Genomic DNA, 22693 nt, shown 5'->3' on the forward strand with positions numbered 1-22693 from the left:
ATCTGCTTTTTTGATTACAGCTCTTCTCTGAGCAGAAAACTGCCTCTAGCTCTATTAGCAGCAACAACAACAAAATTAGATAAAGCATTTCATACCTCCCAAGCTGTTTTGAATGAGCTTGTGTGTTTTGTTAACAACAGAGAAACGTAGAGCTAAACTTTCTCCTGGCTTAGCCTGGAGAATGGAATTACTGGGGGAATTGCCACCTGCATGCTGCTGTAGCTCTGTAAGTTTAGCAGTTTGAGCTGCCTAATTTAAACTGCTTTTCTTCTTGGTAGTGCCAGAAAAAGGCAGTTGTGAAATTGTAGAGTGTCTTGGCAACAGCACAGAGCTGCTCGGAACTGTGCCTGCTGCTTAATGCGGCAATGGCATGGCAGCATCCCCAGCCCTGGCAGAGCACAATCACTCCCTGCAAAATGACATGCTTGATTTTTCATCCAGAACATGTTGTACTTCAGTGCTGTCAGTGAAGTGCTCTTTGTAATAGCCAGACCAGTTGAGGAGCATTTGGCAAATCATTTCTGCTTTCCACGTTGACATCGAGGGGTTTGATGCCTTTAAGGCTCTGCAGGAGGTTGCTGCTGCTCACCGTTAAACTACTTCTCCAGGCTGCTTCTCCCACATATTCATTTTCACTGTCTTTTAACAATCCTCTGCAGAGGGATTCCCACACCTCCTCATTCCTGTCCCTCTGGCAGACCCATCAGCATCTCCAAATGGCCAGACACTTCCTGTTCCTCATCCTGTTGATAACTTAACCTGAACTGTCATCTGATAACCCAAGTATTCTCAAGGGAGTGTTCAGACTACCTTGTCTGTCTGATGGGCTCTGTTGAGGACCCAGTTTCTCTTACATTAATAGATTAAGATCAGCAACTAAGCTGGGGAGTTGTGAAATCTACAGTGCCCGCAGGAGGTAGTGTAGTCCACAAGTGGAGAGAAGCAGATCTATGAGCATATGAGTAGTGGTGCTTTCCTGCTTTTTTTCTGGATTGCCAAAGGAGCTTCTTTTTTTTTTTTTCTTTTTAAACTTTTTTCTTTAATCAAAGAAATGGACAATTTCCACTTTTCTGGGGTGGAAATAATGAGGCAAATCCCCATTACAAAATAGGCCCTCTTAGCAACATGAATAGCAGTGAGTGCTTGCACTAGTGCAACTGGTGCTGGGAGAATAGCTGCTTAGGGGAGATGGACTTGAACTGCCCAATGTGACTCTGCTGCCCTTTACCTTTCTTGCCTCTCCTACCAGCTGCATGCTGGTGATGTTTAAATGGCTGGGTCTGTCCAAAGAGCTGCGGCCTGTCATCACAGTTCTGGAGAAGAGAGCAGTGTGCTGTGGGTGCCAGTGTGGTATGCTTTGCAATGCTGAGACCACAGTGACTGACTTCCCTCTCTGGGGTTAGGCTTCAGAGAAGTGTGGCTATGTTGCAGTGGACATTAAAGGATTAACATGCCTCCATGTTATAAACATGATTCCTCTGTCTTGGTGCTTGCTAGCTGTAATTTTCTGGGAGTTCCCTCACTGGTGAACCCACGTGAGCTGGCCTCTTGGCTGCTTGGCTGGCTAACCACTGACCAGGGTGGCTGCAGCAGGGAAGACTGAGCAGCTACTTCATGCAGGATGCTGTTATCCTTGTGGACAGTGCTCCTGCCTTAGCAGCTCTTCCCCACTCCAGTGCCAAGTTACCCTTTGTGTTAGGCAGTGTCTTGCATTCAGAAATTTCAGTGTGCTCTGTAAATGCTTCTTGCTTTCAGTTTCACTATCCTTCTTATGCTGGGGGCTCCAGAGCTGGACACAGTACTGCAGGTGGGCCTCATGAGAGCAGAATAGAGGGGCAGGATTTCCTCCCTTGACCTGCGGTCACGCTCCTTTTGATGCAGCCCAGCATATGGTTGGCTTTCTGGGCTGCGAGCACACATTGTGAGTTATGTTGAGCTTCTCATCGACCAACATCCCCAAGTCCTCATGGCTGCTCCCAGTCCAGTCTCCACCCAGTTTGTATTCATGCTTGGGGTTGCCCTGATTCACATGCAGGACCTTGAACTTGGCCTTGTTGAACTTCATGAGGTTCACATAGGTGAACGTGATGTGGTGCTGAATGCCATGGTTCAGGGTTGTGCTGCGTGAAGAAGCACTTCCTCTGTGTTAAATTTGTGATGTCACAGATTACATCCTTTACATGGGAACTGTGAAAAATAGCACATAGAGATCCCTTACTTTTACGGGCAGTAGCTGTCAGCAGAGCCAGTGATGCAGTAGATCTGGTATGGCGTGGAGCGGAGCTTGAGAAGCTGCTTTAATTAAATCTGTTAACAACAGATTGCATGTCTGCAGCATCAGAGCACTGGAAATGGTTCTGTAGAGCACTGCCTCATTACAGTATTTGCTGCCCCACGTGAAAGGACTATACTTGAGTTTTTGGCAGGAGAACCAAGGCACAGAGGTGATTACTTGTGAGGCACAGAGGCCTTTTGGCAAAGGCAAGGAAGGAGGCTATAAATCTTTCAAAATCTTTTTCTTGGTCCCTGAGATGATGCACGCAATTGGTGGAATTAAGCTGTGTAAATTTTGTCACAGCTGACAGGACTGAACAGGTTACCCTCGGGTCTTTTTGTGCACAGTTTGTCATTTATCTGTCTGAAGGTCCTGGTGACTGTATTCTGTGCATGTATCTGCTTTCCAACAGATACACCCAATCTACAGCTTTCATATGACACGTAAGAAAGAATCAGGGTTCTTGCAGTGGCTAAATGAAATATGAGATCCCCGACAGGCTGGGATTTGAAATCCCCAAACCTGAAATATGAGATCCCAGCTGGAAATAAACTGGCAATACTCTGGGGTCTCTAAACAATTTGCCCCAGATCCAAATCATGAATCTGTCCGCTGACCATAGGGGGCTGACAGTCACATTTTCCAAATGAATTAAAGTTGAAGCGTTCCAGAAATGGTCTCCAAAACTGCGTTTTTCAAAGTGGGAACTTTTCAAGTGCACCCACTTGATCTCCTACAGCTGCTTTTCTTCCCACTAATTCTGCAATTGCCTGAGCTACTGTGCAGCCATGTAATCATTGGCTATAATAGTAAGTTTCAAAGCATCTGAAGGCACTGTTACCTCCCAGAAGAATATATTTCAGTCCATGGAGTCATAGAATAGTTAGGGTTAGAAAGGACCTTAAGATCATCTAGTTTCCAGAAGAACTCTTTCACACTTTCATTTCCAGGCTCTTCTGTGGCATTTACAGTACATACGAAGTCATAGAAGAATGGTGAAAAAATATGCATAAAAATATGTCGGCATTGCAATTTCCTCTTCGAAGAGACTCTCTGGACTTTCTAATGGACAACTTAACAGAACAGAAGACAGCTTCTGTCACCTAGTGCAGAACTGGAGAAAGTAATCAAAAGAAGCACAGAAGTTAAGAGCTTTGGTGGAGTTTGGGTTAACTAAGTTTGTAGGATCTTACAGGAGCTAAACACAATTTGGAAACTTGTCAGTCTTGAGCAAAAAGGGAATACTTGCCTCAGGAGTCAGACTTGATAGGCAAAGGGAAAAGGCAGAGGTGGTCTGTTTTCTCTTGGTACTTGGTCACACTTTCTTCTCTCTCTTATTTGTCTAATACTGCTTGCTCACTTACCCAAATCCAAAGCCAGGAAGACTAAGCAATAGTGTCTGCTTTACAAAGCACTTGAGAAGGATGGACCAGAAGGCACTTTCTGCACATGGGCTGATGAGAAGATAGGGTTTGTGTGGAGTTACTTTACAGAGGGAGGAATTGCACATGCCTTTTCTAAAGGAATACATGCATACCCAGGTTAATCAAACTTGTCAGTATGTGATCTTGTAGCACCTGTGCTTTCACCCATTGTATCATAGACACTGGGCCTAGCTTTTCCACCCAAGTACAGAACAGATACAGATACATCCCCTTACAGAAGCTTCTCCAGTTCACATCCATGGCACAGGCATGCTTATCTGCATTACCTTGTGCAACAGATGTGTAGGAGAGACATGGGTAGCTCTTCCACCCTTCACAGATGGGTAAAGTATGGTCCTCCTGATAGTGGCAGAGGGGCTCAGCCCTGCACGCTTTCCAGTGTCAAGGCTTGATTTTGGCTCAGGCATGCTCTGTCTGGGGGAGAACAGCAGAGAGCACAGCAAAGTTGCACTGAGCAGAGGTGGCAGGCAAAGGCATGAGCAGCCTGGACTGGAAATGAGGAGCAAAACTAGTGAACAAAGCATGGATCCTTTTCACTGAGCACCCTGGTGTGGAGGTGATGCCTGTATGAAGCAGACGTAAGGATAATTGAAGGCTCAGGCTCTGATAAAAGAGGTAAAGACTTCTCAGACATCTTAAAACACAATTGTATGTATTGTAGTGTTACTGGAGAAAAGAGACATCTAGGACTGGGTGGGAAGAGTTTTTGACTCTGTGGAAAGCAATCAAGGTTGTAAATTGAAACACCCAGCTATTATTCATTGTGTTGGACACAGGCAATGGCTGAATTAAATCCTCTTGGATTAATTATTGCAAATTGAAGAACTCATTTTGGCTTCTCATTTAGACTTCTCTTGTGACAAAACTCTATTAGCACCCAGTGTAATGGGCTGTAAGATAATGTCAAATTTGTAGAAACTAGTAAACGTAAAAATAAGCTTCATTACGTGACTAGCTCACAGGGAAGATTGTGTTAACTTTGGCATGGCCTATGAGGTTGGTTAGTTAAGAAACGAGAATGTTCTAACATTAAAGGCTTTAATTTGTGTGTTATGAGCTTTTAAAATTCTGTTAAGTGACTACTGTAAACAAATATTTGAGAACTTTGCTTGCAAAAATGGAGACAAATTCACCAGGTTACTCATTCCTGACATTTTTCTGGGGGAGAGGTAATATGTCTGTGTGCAAATTACAGGGTGAATTCTTGGCAACTACAGCACTATTTGCCTGTATACATGTGGTCAGAGATACATCTTGTCCTTTGATTATGGGCTGAAATTACGTATGCAGGTGGCAAGCACAGCACATTCACTGTGCTGCGGTACCTTTACACCCTGCTTTACCTGCAGGGTGTTTGTGTATCTGCATCCAGAAGGAGCTTTTTCTCAGTGGACTGAAAAGGAACCTGGTAGCTCCCTTCAATTGTTTTCTGCCAGCAGCATCAACAGATCTGCCAGGTTCTGCTTCCTGGGGAGTGGCTATCGGTTTCTGCATAAGGTGATGTTTGTACTTTTATTTAAGTCTAAGGTGGTTTCTAAATTGCAAAAGTACCACACTCAGCATTCATTTTATTTAAGGCCTGATGTTCTCCATGGCAACTGACCAAAATCTGATCCGAATCATTGCCTTTTAATTCAGCCTCAAGGAAAGCAGGTTATTTTTAGTGAAGAATTTGTCCTTCAAGTGAACAGGGTGAGGACCCCATATGTAATGCTAGGATGGCTCTGCATTAGCTTGGGAGCTGGATCACCAGGTGGTGGGGTGGCGTCAGGCCTTTGGCAGAGAAGGGAGCAAGAGGACAATTGCTGTCACTTTGAGACTAGAATGAGCCTGTTGATCCCCTCCTTAGAGCAAGCTTACCCCAGGTAATGGCCAGTGTTAAGAATGGAAAACTAAAAAGTGAAATACAGATGTTGATTTGACAATTTGAAGGTAGATCAGTCGCAGCTGACTGCATCCTTTCTCTTGTGAAGATCTGACCCTTGTTCAATCTGCTCAACTTTCCTTTTTAAGCTGCTTGAAAATCCATCTCTGCCTATGGGGTCAAGTTGTCAGTCATCAAGTGAATTTCATTTATACTCTGTGCAGCCTAAAATTTTCAGACTGTGGAATAATGTGAGAATTTTCTTTCAGTTACGTAGGGGACTGTGAGATTCACATGGACATATCGAAATTTAATCTTGGAGTGAAAGGCGTACAGGTGCGTGCAGTGCTGATGTCTGTTCAGGGCTCTGTGGTGCAGGAGTTAACATGTACCAATGGGAGCGGGGGGTCACGACACTTAACTGGAAAACCACTGATGAGTAGGCGTGTAGTAATCAGTTTTATCTCCTTTGGTTTTGGCTGGGCTAATGTTGCCTTCCATGGAAGGCACCCAGATACCTCTTTAAAGTTTCTTAATGTGATTTTTAAACAGGGTCAGTGCTAGAGCATCAAGTTCATGTAGGACAGCTGTTGCCACTGGCACTCAAAAGAGTTGCAGGTTGGTAAAGAACTTCAGAAGAGACAGATTTGTCCGGGTGTTCATAACTGGTTCTTACATTATTGAAAGCTAATAAGCAGATCACTGCATTATACGGCAGTCAGGGTTGCAGAGAAGCTCCACAAGCATGGGAAGCATCCGCTGATATCCATAGCAGTGGTTTTTGGGGGGAGAAGGTTATTGTTGTCATTAAATTCTAAATAAAATTACTTCAGGTAGGGTTTTTAAAATTATCTAAATCACTGAAAAGCTCACAGTTTTGAAACTGCATCCTGAAAGTGCTTAAGACTCTGTTTTCCTTGCTCTCTTCTATTCGCAGTTGTATGGAACATTGCGGGTGATACTGGAGCCTCTTCTAACCGATGCACCTTTCATTGGAGCAGTGACTTTGTTTTTTATGCAGAAACCGGTGAGTCTGTAGTGAACTGCACTCTGTAGTGTTCCTGGCTCTTGGTCTATCTTAATGAATGGATAGGTCTTCAGTGAGTGACACAAGCTGTCCATCACTGGTAACCCAAACTATGCAACTGTTGAAGGCATTTGAATAGCAAATTCCTGATTGTTCAATGCTCCTCTTGAGCTCCAAGAGGACAGGAATGACTTTGCCCTGTTGTTTTGTAGTAGTAGTGCCTGAAAAGTTACTTGCTTCACTCTAAGAATGGGAGGACTTTCCAATGGTGACAGCACAGGAGCCATTTCCTAGGCCTTTGCTGCAAGTTTCCTGGCAGGTGGATTTTAATTCTTCCCATTCATAGATTTTAAATACACTCATCTTGGGAGACCATTCAGTCATGCTTGTGCTTTGAAAATTTAAGGTCACTCACCTTGTAGTTGAATTGTTAATAAATTCATGAGAAACCTTCTAGTCTTGTAAAAACTAGTTATAGCACACAGCTTTGCTTGCTTGTGGGTTATGGTCTGCTTGAGTTGATGGAAGTCATACATTTTTGATCTTGGATGAGGTGTTTTTGTGTTTAGATATAGTAGTATTACGTTAGCACATTAAAAAAACCTTGTTTATTGTGTGAATAGGAATACAAACTCCTGAAGTCAGGTGGTGTTTGTAAATCCTCCTGCCTCAGGGTATAGGCCAACCCCTAAGTGAAATGATGAGGAAACAACTTCAAAGACTAGGTAGAGCTGTCAGGTTTACTATGTATAACCCCAGGGCATCTGCCAGTGGCCATTGCTAGGGGCTGAATGCTTTCTTTCCCTGTACTTGCAGGGTAAGTCCAAGTGATACCCTTATTTCATGTATGGCAGATAAAATGGATAAGGGAATAGATACCAGCTGTTGGTCTCAGTGTACAGATGCAGTCACTGGGGCAGATTTTGCTTTCTTTAAACAGCGGCTTTGTTTTACAAGCATTTGCTTCCCCTTTAAATTCTACATTTTTTTCTGAAATAAATTTTAATAGTCCTGTATAATTTTTCTCCCTGATCTTATTGTAGCACTTGGAAATCAACTGGGCAGGCATGAGCAACCTCCTGGATGTTCCAGGGATTAAGTGAGTGTTCACTTTGCTTCATTTTACTCTTCCTTAAAAAACCTTTGGAAGTTGGGACAACTGCATTCTTTAGTAACCATCAAAACTATTCTCAAGAGCATTGCATAAAAGATGTGCTGATACTCATCCCATTGTATCTGGCTGTGGAGTTCACAAGACCTGAGGAGTGCGCTTTTTACAATCTGTCAAGATTGCTTCAATCACTTCATTGCATTTAGGATGGAAATAGTAAATCCTCAAAACAACAATTTTCTGTAAACTAAAAAACAAGCCCTTACGTTTTCCACGTGCCAGTTACTTGCAAAGGTAGATGAGGTAGACCTAGGTGACGGGCAGTCTGAGCTTACATTTCTTTGCCGTAAAGTAAGAAAAGGCAAGGTATCACAGAGTTGCAGTCCCTCTGACAAACGGAGATACAAGCCATGATAAAGAGAACTGCACCAGATTTATAACAAGAAACATTCTTCTCTTTCTGTGTAATCTGCTCACCCTTTAAGATTCTTCAGAAAATGTAGCAGTTCTTCCCCAGTGCCTCTTGGGTTGATCTTGTACATAAAACTTGCAAAGCAAGGATGAAAATCTTAGTGGTTTTCATTACTAAGCTTCAAACTGTTTCTCCAGGTTGGAGGTTCACTTTGTCCTTGTTCCTTAGTGCAAGCAGAAATTTCTGTTACAGAAGAACAAAATACATTTGCCTTTCTCCCTTTAAATGCAATTGCAGACACTTCTGTTCCCCTTTCTTCCTCTGCAGCTCATGGTTTGCAGTTTCATAGGAAGTGGCTGGCTGCTTCAGGTGCCAGTTTATGCATTAAAGGGTCTCTGAAGACCTTTGATGTTGAGTAAGAGGAAGTTTTCTTTTTCTCTTAATTTGAGGCAAGAGTGGCCTTTGCCCTGAAGTGAGCCTTGGGAGCTCCAGTTTATATCAGAGAAATTAATCTGTCTTTTCTAACATGTTTTCCTTAATCCTTGCGGGGAGAAGGTGTGTAGGTGTTCCAACCTACAGCCTCTCTTATAATGAAGTGCAAATTTGGTGTCCTAAATTTTCAGTCCATGGCTCTCTCACAGGGATTTGAACACAGAAAGCCTTTCCTGATCATCAGCACTGCACATGAAAGCCAGGAACAAAACATGCCTGACCACGAATAGGTTGAAGTACAGGTTAAACAAGAGCTCCCCCTTTCAAATGAATTGCGCTTATTTAAGAGTAATGAAACTGTCTGTCCTCGTGTACAAGCTGTATTTATTTGGGTGTACCCTGAGACTCAAGAGAAGGGACAGTTCTGTGACCTTCTTGTGGGTGGGTTGGTTGGTTGGTTTTTTATGATAGGAAAGCCAACAGCCTGACCAAGGGCTTTCAGGCTTCTGGTTTCACATTTGGAGTAGGAAAGGACTTTCCTTCTGTGTGAATCTAGCCTCATCTGAGAGCTGTGATAATTTCGTTGAGGTCTTACCCTGAGAAGCTACCTTGTAAGCACTGGGTTTATCAAGAAGATGAAAGTCTTTCAGATGATTAATGCAAAAATAAGCCAAGCTATTTTGTTTTGAATGTAGTTGGCTTCTCCTTCCATTTTACAGTAAGGTCCCTGAGTCCCCTGTGAAATGAAGAAGCTTACTGATTCCCTCCTCGCTTTGTCCGTCACTGGTGTTGGCATTCCCAAGGAAACACATAAGGCACATGAGTTTGTATGACTTGTCTGGGGGTGTGACCACCTCATCATATGGCCTATGCTTCCATTCACTATTTACAACCTGGTAGATCTAAATTCCCCTCCAGCCCTAGTAACCCTAGAGTGGAACATCCCTGCATCAAGTGGGCACTTGCACGGTGTGTGCCACAAGGCAATGACACTTATTTGCAGAATGACAGGGAGTAGATGGAAAGAGATCTTGAGAGACTGCCCCATGCTCATATTCTTCTTTGCAGCAGCTCAGCTGGATACAGGAGACAGCCATACTTTCTGCAGTGATCCACGTCCACCGTTGGTGGATGATTTTGGTGTTGAACTGCCCATTTCCTCTTATTCTAAGCTAAGTCATAAGCATGACTTTCTTCTGCCTGTGTGCAATTGTATGTAGGCACTCATAGAATCATTGAGGTTGAAAAGACCCTAAAATCACCTAGTCTAACCATAAACGCAAGACTGCCAAGTCCACCACTAAACCATATCCCTGAGTGCCACATCTACACATCTTTTAAATGCCTCCAGGGATGGCGACTCCACCACTTTTCTGGGCAGCCTGTTCCAGTGCTTGATAACTCTTTGGGAGAAGGTGGCTGCCACATCCCTGGAAGTTTTCAAGGCCAAGGATCTTTGAGCAGACTGGTCTAGTGGAAAGTGTCAGGGGGGGTGGAACTAGAACCTGATCTGTAGCAGGGGGTTGGAACTAGATGATCCTTAAGATCCCTTCCAAGCCAAATCATTCTATGAATCTGTGAAGCCAGCAGTATAATTCATTTTGCAGTGCTCATTTATTTCACTGTGCCTCATTCTTTCCTTCTAACTGAAACTCTGGCTGATTGTAGAGATTTAGGTTGCTTTTTTTCCACTCCCCATGCAGTGTAATGTCAGACTCACTAATTCAAGACTTCATTGCTTCACGGCTGGTTCTACCAAACAGGATCACAGTGCCTCTGAAAAAGAACATGAACATTGCTCACTTGAGGTTCCCCATCCCGCATGTGAGTTGGTTTCAGTTTGGGTCTTTTTTTTTTCTTTCTTTTTCTTTTTTCATCAGAGGTGTTAATGTGCCTGAATTTACATCTGCTGCAATGTGGATGCATACAAGCTTAGTGTCTTAGGCTCCTGTATCAGCTGTTTCCACCTGGATTGTAGGCTTTCTGTAGCCAGCATTTCAGAAATATGAAAGCAGATGTTGGGTGGTTTACAATTTAGGGAAGAGGTGGGACTAGAAGGGTCCTACTCTATATGGCATAAGAAGTTTGTTTTGACACTGAGTCACGGACCAATTGAAGACTTTAGTCACCTTTGAGAATACCACAGCTCTTCAGTTAGAGAAGGTAAATACATGAGCAGTGAGTGTCAAGCTACTTAGGTTTTTCACTAACACTGTGAAGGTGTGTAAATGGGCAGCTCAGAGGGTGACTTCTCTTTGTTACAGGAAAAATAATCAGGGGGAAAAAAAACCTAACAACCAATATGAATGTTTGACATAACCAGATCTTCAGTTTCCTTCATGCATCAAATACCTAATTCACTCAGTAATGGGGGTAAATATAAATGAATGACAAAGGGATGCTCCCTATTACAAATTTATATCACCAAATTGAAGTTGAATGGCCACTCCACAATAAAATAAGAACCTGTTGGTGGGTGCTTAGTTCCTCCTTCAGGTAGCAGGAATTGATTTTTACTTTTAATTTACTTTATTTTTTTTATTTTTACTTGCAATCCCATGTGCATAATCATGCTTCTGATTTAAAAATAAATTGAAGAATACCTTCTACCCAGTTATCTAGATTGGTTTGTGTGTCTGTTTAAGGTGCTCGTTTTGAGTTGGGTTTTATTTTACTCCTATAGGTAAATGGTGAAAAAATGTTTTAATACAACTGTCATTAGAAATACCCTGCATCAAAATACATGTCTTTGCAAAGCTGTCATGGTGACTAACCTTGCTCCCTGAAATAACTATTTTTAGGAGTTAGCATATTATAATTATTCAAAGATCACCTTTTCATGAACAATTTTGTATCTTATTTTATTCAGGGAGTAGTAAGGGTTCATCTGCTAGAAGCTGAAAACCTTGTCCAGAAAGACAGTTTCCTTGGTGCAATTAGGGGGAAGTCGGACCCGTATGCTCTTCTTCGTGTTGGCACGGTGCAGTATCGAAGCAAGACAGTTTCCCGAGATCTTAATCCTATTTGGAATGAGACATTTGAGGTACTGAATCTTCTGACCTTTCCATCTGTAGGATGCACAGCCATTTACACCCCTGTGCTTGGAGGACCTTCTCTTAGCTGACTGCACTGGAGCAGGTGGACTTCCTTGTTACTTGATTGAGGCACTTCTTTCCCTTAAACAAATTCAAATTTACATTGCAAACTTGAAATGTCATTCAGGTTGATCTGATTTACATATGTGGGTTTTTGGAGGAGGTGCAAAGCGCTGCTTTAAATATCAATCAGTACAGCATAAACTGTAATCTGTGCAGCTGTAATCTGTTCTAGTATTGATTCTTCTCTGCTTATTAGGAATACCAGTTTGAGAGGTTTAAATTGCAATTCAAAACCAAGCAAACTGGTTTTGAAATATTTTCACCTATAATCAATTGTATTTCTTACACAATTAACCATGAAAACAGCAGGGAATGTCCTTAATGTGTTAAACAGCTGTGAAGTATTCATGTCACGTATATAAACCTATGTAAATGGGTTTTAATTTTAATCAATACCTCCTTCTCTTCCAGTTTGTTGTTCATGAAGTGCCTGGTCAGGACTTAGAAGTGGACTTGTATGATGAAGATCCAGATAAAGATGACTTTATGGGCAGGTAAATTAAGGCGCAGGGTACGTAAATTAGAGGTTACTAGACCCTTGTTGCAGAGGTTACTAGGGTCTAGTAACCTCTGCAACAGAACACCCAGATTACTCATACTGGAAATTTAATATTGAAGGAAGTTATTCCCTTTGTCCACATATTGATACCAAATTACTAGTTCTTAGTGCAGCTAACTTTCAGCAAGGCAGAGAATGGCCCAAACTCCTTCAGGGAATCCTAGGAAGCCATTAGAAGGCTGGTTACACAACTTGAGATTTACTTTCAACTTACTTTAGTTTTGGAAGTATTTCAAGGGGGAGACTTCGGAAGTGTGTGTTCCAGTGCACATGCACGCAGGTAATGCAGAGAAGGTGTTATTTGAAACAGATTTGAGTGTGGGCTTTATTGGTGGTGGCTTCTCCCCCGAAAAGCAATATGTTGTATGCCTAAATATACACTGAAATGTTTGCTTTTCATATTTCAGCTTGCTTATAAGCCTGGTGGATGTAATGAATGACAGAACTGTTGATGAGGTAAAGATCACAGCTCTATATTTCTATATCTGGTTGGCAATACATGCTTACATGTATTCATTTGTGCTTTCCCTCTGCTACTGAATTGTTTCTGAGTGCTTAAAGTGTCCTTGCACATTTGCACTGTGGTGTTTTCGCAAACAGAAGATACCTTCATTCATAAAACTTCAAGTAGCCATTTCAATAATTTTTACAATGAAGCTGGCAAACTCAGGCAGCCCTGAGGTTACGCTGAGCCAGCAGTGGGGTATCTTATGTTGGTGTCTTGTGTCCTGTAAGTACCAAACATTTTGTACAAGGCTGCAAGTTAGTTTGGTGAAACAGGCTGATTGCTGGGGGAAGAAATGCTCCGGTCTTCTTGTGGTTCCTTCTGTAACCCAGCACTCTGCAAACAGTGCCAGGGTGCCTGTCTTGTGCTGCTGGCTGGAAGTATCCATGTGCCTTGCACGTACATGGTATCTTGGTTTTGGTTTTTTCTGGCTTGTGTTTCTGAGTAGATGGATATGCTACAATCTAAGCACCAAAAATGCAAGCTAAGGCACTCAAGATACAATCCATATTGTCTATTGTATGTAAGTCTCAGAATGCAAGATTTACACAAGATTTATTCTGCCTCACCTTTCTCAAGTTACTCTTTGTCGTTTCCACTTAGTGGTTTCCCTTAAGTAAGACAACAAGCGGACACCTCCATTTAAAACTGGAGTGGCTTTCACTAGTAAATGACCAAGAAAAGCTACATGAGGTGAGTATATTTTCTTAAAGGATTCCAATACTCTGATCTCTGTCCATCCAGTGATCAACAAGGGAGTGTGTGAAGTTAGGGACACGAGGCAAACTCACAGGACCTTATTTTTCTATTCTATGAATCTATGATTCTATTTTTGTCTGAAAAATTTTGATGTGATTTCACGTCTCTGCCCCTCCTGATGAGGAAGGGCATTTTCTTGCCCCAGGTCCCTTGGTAATTCAGGAGTAACTCAAATCTGGAAGCTCTTTTTACTTGAATTAACAAAGCTTGAAGATACTCACTGCAAAGTTCCCTTCTTTGATAATTTTTCCCTTCTCTCATCATCTAGAATCTGTGCAGGACCCCTGTGTATAACCTGTACCGCTCACAGACAAATAACCCAGCACTGGTGCTTGGTAGGGCCATGCTTCCCAGTGATGTCTTGTTTGTCCAGCAGAATTGCTTGGATAAAGCCCATCTCCTAAGGATGACGCTGCTTCAGAATCAAGCAAAAGCATTTGAGTTCCACTGAAGTGAATAAAATTTGTTTCCAGGCTTTGTTCTGCTGACACTGATGCAGATGTATGTGGCTGAGCATATTTTTAGATGTCTAGCTGCTCTGGAGAATCCAAGCAGTTCTTCATTAGAAAGACTGAAAAGCATCAGGACCAGTGAACTGAAAAGACTTGCCCCTTTTCTTACTGGTCTGCTTAAAACTGTCACTCTGTTTTGGCTTGTGCTCATCTGAACTGCAAGTTTTAGGAAAAAGGTGAAGAGATGCTTAGCTTTCAGAAACTGTGTTTTGAATTTGTGTTGTGCTTTGCGTTGTCCTTGACGTGTGATCATGCCTACCTTGTGTTTCATCTTTCCTGGCCTTCACAGGATAAGAAGGGTCTGTGTACAGCTATTCTGATAGTCTACTTGGACAGTGCCTTCAACCTCCCAGTAAGTACAAATCACGTGCAGGCAGCCTTCACTCCTAACCTTTTATCAAAGCCCACAAATTTAACTGGTTTTAAATACTCTTTTAATAATTCAGAAAAACCACTTTGAGTATTCGAATGGGGAATGTGGAGCAAAGAAGATCAAGAATAACAAGTACCTCAAGGTAAAATTTATATTCTTCTCCCATGCTTGCAAGCCAACATTCTGGATTATGCACTATTGTAGCAACTGAAAAGAGATGTGGTTAAGAAGAAATAATCTTACCGCCATCAAAATCAAACTGACTGGGGTTCAAAATAGTGATTGAAAGCCAACCCCCACCACAGTGAAAATCTAGGAGGTCTGTGGGGGAATCAGAAATATCTGACTGTGTGGGGCTGTCTTTATGTTTATTTTACACCTTGGACAGAGAGCTTTCAGGCATCAAACCAAGTCAAGTCTCTTCATCAGGGTTTGTAGTGACAGGAAAATGGACAATGAATTCAAACTTGAACAGGGGAAGTTCAGGTTGGATATAAGGAAGAAGTTCTTTACTGTAAGGGTGATGAGGCACTGGAATGGGTTGCCCAGGGAGGTTGTGAATGCTCCATCCCTGGCAGTGTTCAAGGCCAGGTTGTACAGAGCCTTGGACAACATGGTCTAGGGTGAGGCATCCCTGCCCATTGGAACTAGATGATCTCAAGGTCCTTTTCAGCCCTAACTAGTCTATGATTCTGTGTTACCCTTTTTGGCTGATACAGGGCTTCTTCCCACGCTGAGCTGTTCCAGCATGACCTTTCATATTGGGATGGGAGGAATATGCTTTTTTGTGGTAACCTTCCTGTGCACTGGAGACCTCATCACCAGATTCCTGCCCCTCAGTTTTACAGGGATTCAGAAGCCATGCTTTCACCTGGGCCTTCTCTCTCTTTGCTTCTGCTTACCTTTTTCCCAAATACTGCATTTTGCTACTGTGATATAAACGGGGTTTACAGGGAGCAATGTTTTTCTTCTTTTTTTTCTTGAACAAGCTACACATCACCACAGCTCTGAACAATGGATAAAGCTCCTATTCTCTCTGAGTAACTCTCCTCTTAAATGCAGTCTTTTTAGATAAGTTCCCAGCACTGTCACACACATCACATTTGATAATCCTTAATTTTGGACTTCACCATATCCACTTTGTATACACTGTTGTGCCAAGACCAACCTTAACTTCTATAGCATTAATGCAAAGAAGCACACTACAAGAGGTTTGGTATTATTGCTTCTGGAAGGAATTCTTACTTGATGCCAAAGACTTGCTTCTAGTTGCTTCACAGCAAGTTTCCTGAGCATTGGAAATCAATTCTGAGAGTCCTGTTTCACACAGGAATGATGAGTGTTTCCACTGAGCCTTCAACTCTCTTACCTGTTTCCTTCCAGCTTCTGACAAATTTTTAACTGCTCACCTATTGAAACCTAAATACATAAAACTGTGGCTTAAATGTGTACTCTAGATGGCAGAGGGTAAGACTGAGCTGTGTTTTGGCTGGAGTCTCTCCTGCGTACTGCACTCTTCAGATGTCCCACATCTAGTGTCGGCTTTCCAGCAATTTGTCTCACTAAAAGTAGTGGTTTGATACTGTTTCCTGTAAACTATAAATGTATCTTCTTTTTAACTTTGTTTTTTTTTTTTACTTCTCCTGCTTTCTTTATTATTTCTTTTCCTTGTATTGACAGAAGATGGAGCGAGAACCTTCCTCCTTCGCCCTGCTCACAGTAGGAAACAAGACCCAGAAAAGCAAGGTGAGGCTGTTTGACTCTTCTGCTTTCCTTAAATACTTTCTATTTTATGGCTGTCACCAAGTAACCCCTAGGAAGGGCAGGACCAGTAAAGCTGATGTGAAGAGCTGTCGTTATAGTGGGAGCTGCAGAGGCTAAGATGTGGAGGTCCGCTTCAGCGTGTGGAAGCATCGTGTCATTGGGTTGTGCTTGATTAGTGGGTGCCTGCCCAGCTGCTGTACAGATGTGTGGTTTTATGTTCATGGTCATGAGGTCCTGTTGGTCAAGATACTCTAGTTCTTTGAGGGTTGAAGAGTTAAAAATGGTAGGTCTCCAATCTGGCTCATGCTTTCTCAGGGCAAGGTGTCATTTTCATCAGAGGCATTTGCTTCCTCATGAGTCTTCTGGTTCCTGTGTTTCGCAGTTCTACTGATTTATTTTTTATTATTTATTTATTGATTTTTAACCTGGACAAGATGTATCTAGATCTCATTCACTGCACTTTCAGTTAATTTTTCATTATTTAATACTTACTTTTGCCTGATGAGCATGAGCAACAGCTGAGTTCTGCCTTCCTAGAAGCTGCTGTGTTCACGGCCTGGTGGAAGCAGCTGGTTTATGGAGCAGCCTCAGCCACAGCCCCTGTGGGTGTTTTCCATGCTTTTAATCTTGAAGTGGATGGTGCTGAAGCTGTACACTCTTCCCACAAGCTCTACACCCACCAAACCACCCCTCTAGCTTTCCTACCCTTCCCTGCCAGCTCGCTGCAGCTTTGGGAGCTGGCTGTGGGTGCCTGCAGGCTGGAAGCAGCACCCTGGCACTCTCTTGGTGGAAGGGTGGGAGGGAGGGAGCGGTGCCTTGCTGCAGGTGAGGTAGGCTGCTGGTCCAGGCTGTGCTGGTTGGGGCCAACTGCAGCTCACCAGACTTGTTTGTCGGCATTTCCATGCCCCACAGAACTTGTTCTGATTTTTCCAGAGACTTTGCTTCTGCACAGTTCTGACCTGGAAATTTCATTGTCTCAATACAGCTAGGGTGTAGCATCACTGAATAAAACAAGAGGGTCACCTCTCTGGTGACCAGTGTTGTGGTATTCTTTGCTGTTTGTAGAATAAGCTGATATATTTGCCACAATCTTCTTGCTGCAGACCTGCAATTTCAGCAAAGATCCAACATGGGGCCAGGCTTTCACCTTCTTTGTCCATAGCGCTCATTCCCAGTCACTCCATGTTGAGGTAAGAGAAAAGCCTTTCCTTTGAAGAGCAAGTGCATAACCTTAGGAAGAAACCTGTTTTGTGGTCGATGTGATCTCAGTGCTGGTTGTTTCTATATGCTTGTACTCCTACTTAAGAGGTGGAAGAAGCACCTGTTGTTGCATGGGTGATTCTCTGTTAGGTGATGCTGGTATCTACCTTTGCTCTAGGATCATGTGCAAAGGAGGTTTTATACAGGTCTGTGTGCAATAAAGCCACGAATATTTTGCTGTCAGAAATTGCAGCCTTCATAATTCTCAACCAGAGTTCAATCTCTTCACCTTGGTATTTCGTCTCATTAAGAAATCCTGTATCTCACCAGCATACATTGCAGTCACAGCCAGTTCTCTGGCAGTTCACTTGGCCACAGAAATGGATTTCAACTTAGAAGGTATGCTGAGGATAATAGGCTAACAAGCTATTACCTAAAAAGCTTGTAAAGGCCAGTTGTCATCCCTGGTGACTGGGACATTTTCCCCCAAGTAAGTAAGGAAAGTCAAGTAAATGCCAGGGCCTGATAAGGCAGCTCCTTCTCTGCATAGGAGATGTGATTTTTACTCAAACATGCTAATTTGTTACACTCTGAAATAGTGGCATCACCCATTTGGAAGTAACCATACTTAATAGTATGTCCTGGAGTAAATAAGTTAATTTTGGTTTCTGTCTGAAATACCTTCTTGCTTTGCTATTCCCAGTGGTAGCTTTCCAGCTTGCCATCTAATAACTTCCCCCCTGCTCCTAGATAAAAGACAAGGATCGGGACAGTGTTCTGGGAACTTCAGTGATATGTCTCTCCCACTTACTTACGGACCCAAACATGACTCTGGATCAAAGATTTCAGCTGGACCATTCCAGTTCAGACAGCTTCATTAAGATGAAACTTGTGTTGCGGGTAAGTTCTTTTCTCTGTTCACTCCGCTTCCTCAATGGAAACACCCAGTTCTAACAATAAAAGAGATGGGGAGAAAGGTGGGGTGTGGAGAAATGCAGCTTTGCTTTACAGATGAGTAGAAAACGAAAGTGTGACAAGGACTTTAAGTGCCATTAAGAGTGCATGGTGGAGCTAAGATGTATCCCTGAGGCTTCCTAACACAGTGTAGTACCATTGCTGAAAACCTTCTCATGACAATAAAGAGTTGGACTGAGAAAATCTAAGCTGATGAAATCAAAGCTGCAAACAGTAAAGGAGACAGATGCTTAGGAGCTGTTTTCTCATTGTGCTCTGCGTTAGTGTTTAGACAGCGTTAAATATGTACACAGTAGGACAAGGGAAGAGATCACCACGGCTAATCCCATTGGCCTCTTTCATTTCCAATGGCAGATTCATGCTGTTACAGTTTTGTGGTGAAATTTCATCCCAGGTCATAATGCTCGCTTAACCCTGGTGCTTTGGGAGCAGCATTCATTTCTCTCCCTTGTGATTTTTAGACCTTGAATGTTGAAGAACCCGATCCACAAAGAGTCAAGGCTGGTGTCAGTGCCTCAAAGCAAGGACCTGTGCATGTCATTGAGAAGGGTGGAAACCAGCAAAAGTTTGTGTCTGCACCAGACCCAGAAGTCTCAAAAGTACCTCCAGTGAGCAAAGACTCTGCAGCACCTGAATCCCTGCTGAAAAAGGACAGCGGGGAAGACCTGGACACAAAGGACAGTTCAGCAGCATCGGTACCAAGTGAAGCTGTTCCTGGCCCTAATGAGGCAGAGCACAGCCAAAATCCAGAGCATCACACATCATCAGCACTGCATAGCAGAGCAGCGGTAGCACCCACACTGCCAGTCGTACAGGAACTGAGGCTTGCGCCCAGTGTTGCTTCGCTGGGTTCTCTGCCTTCTTCTTGCTTTGAATTAAGTAGCAGCAATCTGGAACTTCATAAGTAGGTGTTCTTCCAGCTGAATTGTTCTTGTGTGGAAAGGTTTAGGGTTTATAGTTTGCTGTTGCATATTGTTGAATTCATGACTGTTAAGTCATTTGGAATTTTGTGTCAAATCACCTTATGAAGAATTGACCTAAGTATTCCAGTCAACAGCAAAGTAAATGATGAGGTTACTATCAGTTCAGGTGTGAAGTGAAAGTCTTTCCTTCTCTGGCTCTCCTAAGAGATGCTGCTTATGTTTGCTTTATATTGTTTAAGAGCCTCTTGCACAGAATATCCTCGGTTCCATAATGCCCATGATTTTAGCAAAAGGGTATTGGAAGTCTGAATATCCCATTTCTGTAAAAACATAAAATCTCGATAAGCATTATCTGGCTGCTTAAAGTTTTGAATGCTGTGTTTTATCCAGAAACTTTTAAGACTTTCAGAATGCTGTGAGCGAAGTGTTTGTGACTAGGTGCTCTTACGTGTGTGTCCTTCCCACAGTACAAAGTGTGAGGCTGCAGGTAGTTGGCTTCATCAAGGAGAATGAAGAGCTGGGTCTGTTTCTCATGGGATGCAGAATGGTGTTAGTAGAATCCTTACTGAGCTGAAGTAGCAAAGAAGGTCCACCTCAGTTAAGAGAGCATCAGGGCAGTTATAAACCTGAACATCAACCCCAGCTCCAGCTGCTCAGTCTCGCACTTCTGGACTGGCAAATTCTCTAGGTCTGAACAGGGCCTCATTTAGAAACCATTTTTAAACCATTTTAAAGCAATGGTTTTGGATTTGAACCCACTTTAATAACAGGCAAAATGAAATATGAAAAAGGTCTCATTTTGCAAATACTGACATATTTGAAAGAGCTGCGTAATGTGCTCGCCTGTACTTTGCTGCTCCATCTTACAGCAGGACAAGTAGGTGCTTTTTTGGCTGTTTGTACTCAGGGACTGAAATGGGGTACTTTTTACAGAAGGCAGGCTAGGCAGTGCTGGCACCAACAGGAGCGCTGTTTCTGTGGAGCCTCTGTGGTCCAGCTGCTTTCTAGACATCAAACCTTAGGATGCCAGAAAGAAGAACAGTGCCCTGAAAATCAGTTTTAGTTAAAAACGCAGCACCAAAATTGTGTCCTGTTTTGTGCTGCTAGGCTTGTGCGTGTGGTCGGTTAAATAGCTGTCTTCAAATCTTTGATTGTGCAATTGTCTTACAGTGGGACTGAAATGCCTCTGGGAGAGATTCAGCTCACGGTACGGTACGCTTCAATACGGCAGAGTCTCGTCGTGCTGGTGAATGGCTGCAGGTAATGCTGACAATTGCTTGCTATGTCTGTAAAGGAAAGGGAAAGAGTTCTGAGCTTGTCAGATGGTCAGCAAAGCTGGAGCAGAACCTTGTGCTTTGTAAGCTGTCCAGTTGAGATGCATCAGCATTGGGTGGCTTCAGTCTGTGCAGCCACACTAAGCCCAGCTCTGGTCAATGGAGTGCAGCAGAAGTAGCTTAGCTTTCATTGACCCAAAACTACTTCTGACCAGCTGGTGCATGCCTTGGGATGTCATGATAGGCATCATGGCAAGGACTGGATACCTATGACTGAATTCGTTAACATTAATTTAAGAATCCCAGTAAGTGACCACACACTCAAGTAGTGAAAATTTTGTTTAAAGTTTTATTTACTTATGTTCCAATTCCCAAGGTAAATGTTTCTGGCCCATGAACCCATGAAGGATTAATCTGATTCTGAGAGACAAGATATGAAGACACAAGAATGTGCCTTGCTTGTCAGCACTGTATTTCTTTTAACAGAAACTTAGTACCCTCTTCCAATCGTGGAGTAGATCCATATGTTCGTATATACCTGCTTCCAGATAGAAGATGGACAAGCAGGAAGAAGACTTCTGTTAAGAAAAAAACTCTGAATCCCCAATATGATGAGAAGTAAGAAAATGTTAATTATGATTGTTGCTGAAATAGCTATGATCTCTATGTAATGAAAGGGCATGCACAGGGTTTGTGCCTGGTGCTGCTAAGGATTGTCTTGTGGACACTTGCAGGTCTTATGGAAAACCCCAGCACTTTGTGATTGCAAGTACTTGGGACTGGCCTTGGTCTGTCTGCGGTAGTGTCTGTTCCCACCCCTTCTGCTATCCTAGCAGGGGCAGCCTGCACTTGCTGCTTCGCATGCAGACATCCCCCTACCTGTGTTTAACTCCCTGTTATTGCAGAGGCAATCTCTCCATTCGGATGCTTCACAAAGCCACTTTCTCAGTTTGCCCGACACTCCTCTGACAGCTTTCCAAAAATCAAAGGCAGAAATACAAAACCTTTTGGGACTGGACCGTTCTTGAGACAGACGGATGGATGTTCTCATTGAGACCTGATGGGAGCAGAATGAAATGCTGCCACCTGTTTTCTGACAGTGTCATGTCCACAGTTCCCCCACTGAACTGGAATATGTTTTCTATAAAACCAAACATAGTAATGCTTAGAGCTCTTTTGAGAGGCTGTTTTAACCCCATATTTAGAGGAAGGTACATGTACGTGAATATTGGCTGATCCTGGGTGGCTCAGTTTTCCTATGTTGGGTCCGTCCTGTACATGTCAGTATAGGTCAGAAATGGAGAAAAGATTTTAAAATACTCCATTTTAAACACTAGAGTGGTGGATTACTATTCTCTTGTAACACCACTGATCTTGTGCCAGCACAGCTGTTAGAACAGCATCACTTTTTCCTCATCCTCGGTATTGACGTGTCTTGTACATCCTCAATTAAGTGTAATAGGTGGAGCAATACTTAGCTCCAAAACACATTACCTGTTTTACAACTCTGACTTGAGGAAAAGCTATTCAGGTGGGCAGAACTTCAGTGATTTAGCATGGACAAAACTCACTTGACATCAGATGATGTGTGCCAGAGGCATGAGTCGGAGCCATTAAGAACTTAATTGCCAGAGATTTCAACCTTTGTCTTCTCTTCATGTGGTTTAAACTGACTTTGTAAACTTAGGGGGTTGGCTCAGCTACTTCCTCTGAGTAATGCAGGTTGCACGGAAAACATGCTGATCTTCCATGAAGGAGGAAAATGATGGTAAATAGCATCTCATCACGGATGCGTGTTTTCCTCCTTCCCCCTGGCACAGTGAGCACTCTGAACAACAGTGTCGTAGTCTTGTGTGAGGCCTGGAAGAGATTTCTTACAATGCAAATAAAAATTTCCTTTTCTGTACCTTCCTTCTCTGGCCACCAGTGCTTACAGGATTTTAATTAAGTCTCTCCTTTCCAAACTTTACTTTTAGGTTTGAGTTTTTTGAATCTTTGGAAGATGTCAAGAAAAGGACGCTGGACGTTGCAGTGAAGAACAGCAGGCCATTCATTTCACAGGACAGGAAAGAGCTGGGGAAAGTAAGTTTAACAAAGCTGCTCTACTGGTTTAATAGAGCTGAGC

General features: G+C 42.9%; 1 protein-coding gene across 3 annotated transcripts in view; it reads left to right on the forward strand.

Moving 5' to 3' along the window:
• Window positions 1–22693, forward strand: part of ESYT3 (extended synaptotagmin 3) — a 33582-nt gene that overhangs the window by 8632 nt on the left and 2257 nt on the right. Inside the window, exons 5-21 of one of the 3 annotated variants that reach the window (XM_061369983.1) lie at window positions 5854–5920; window positions 6522–6611; window positions 7655–7710; window positions 10270–10390; window positions 11436–11609; window positions 12136–12218; window positions 12691–12739; window positions 13392–13481; window positions 14349–14411; window positions 14506–14574; window positions 16113–16178; window positions 17300–17386; window positions 18147–18296; window positions 18833–19275; window positions 20465–20554; window positions 21055–21186; window positions 22545–22650. In XM_061369983.1, the coding sequence (XP_061225967.1) occupies window positions 5854–5920; window positions 6522–6611; window positions 7655–7710; window positions 10270–10390; window positions 11436–11609; window positions 12136–12218; window positions 12691–12739; window positions 13392–13481; window positions 14349–14411; window positions 14506–14574; window positions 16113–16178; window positions 17300–17386; window positions 18147–18296; window positions 18833–19275; window positions 20465–20554; window positions 21055–21186; window positions 22545–22650 (1936 nt within the window). The remainder of the gene's footprint in view (window positions 1–5853; window positions 5921–6521; window positions 6612–7654; window positions 7711–10269; window positions 10391–11435; window positions 11610–12135; window positions 12219–12690; window positions 12740–13391; window positions 13482–14348; window positions 14412–14505; window positions 14575–16112; window positions 16179–17299; window positions 17387–18146; window positions 18297–18832; window positions 19276–20464; window positions 20555–21054; window positions 21187–22544; window positions 22651–22693) is intronic. The other 2 variants (XM_061369984.1, XM_061369985.1) reach the window with 2 other exon arrangements.

This window comes from Neopsephotus bourkii, unplaced genomic scaffold (genome assembly GCF_033783945.1).
Source record: "Neopsephotus bourkii isolate Nb327-2 ecotype Australia unplaced genomic scaffold, CSIRO-AGI_Nbou_v1 NB_1526, whole genome shotgun sequence".
Taxonomy (NCBI): Eukaryota; Metazoa; Chordata; class Aves; order Psittaciformes; family Psittacidae; genus Neopsephotus; species Neopsephotus bourkii.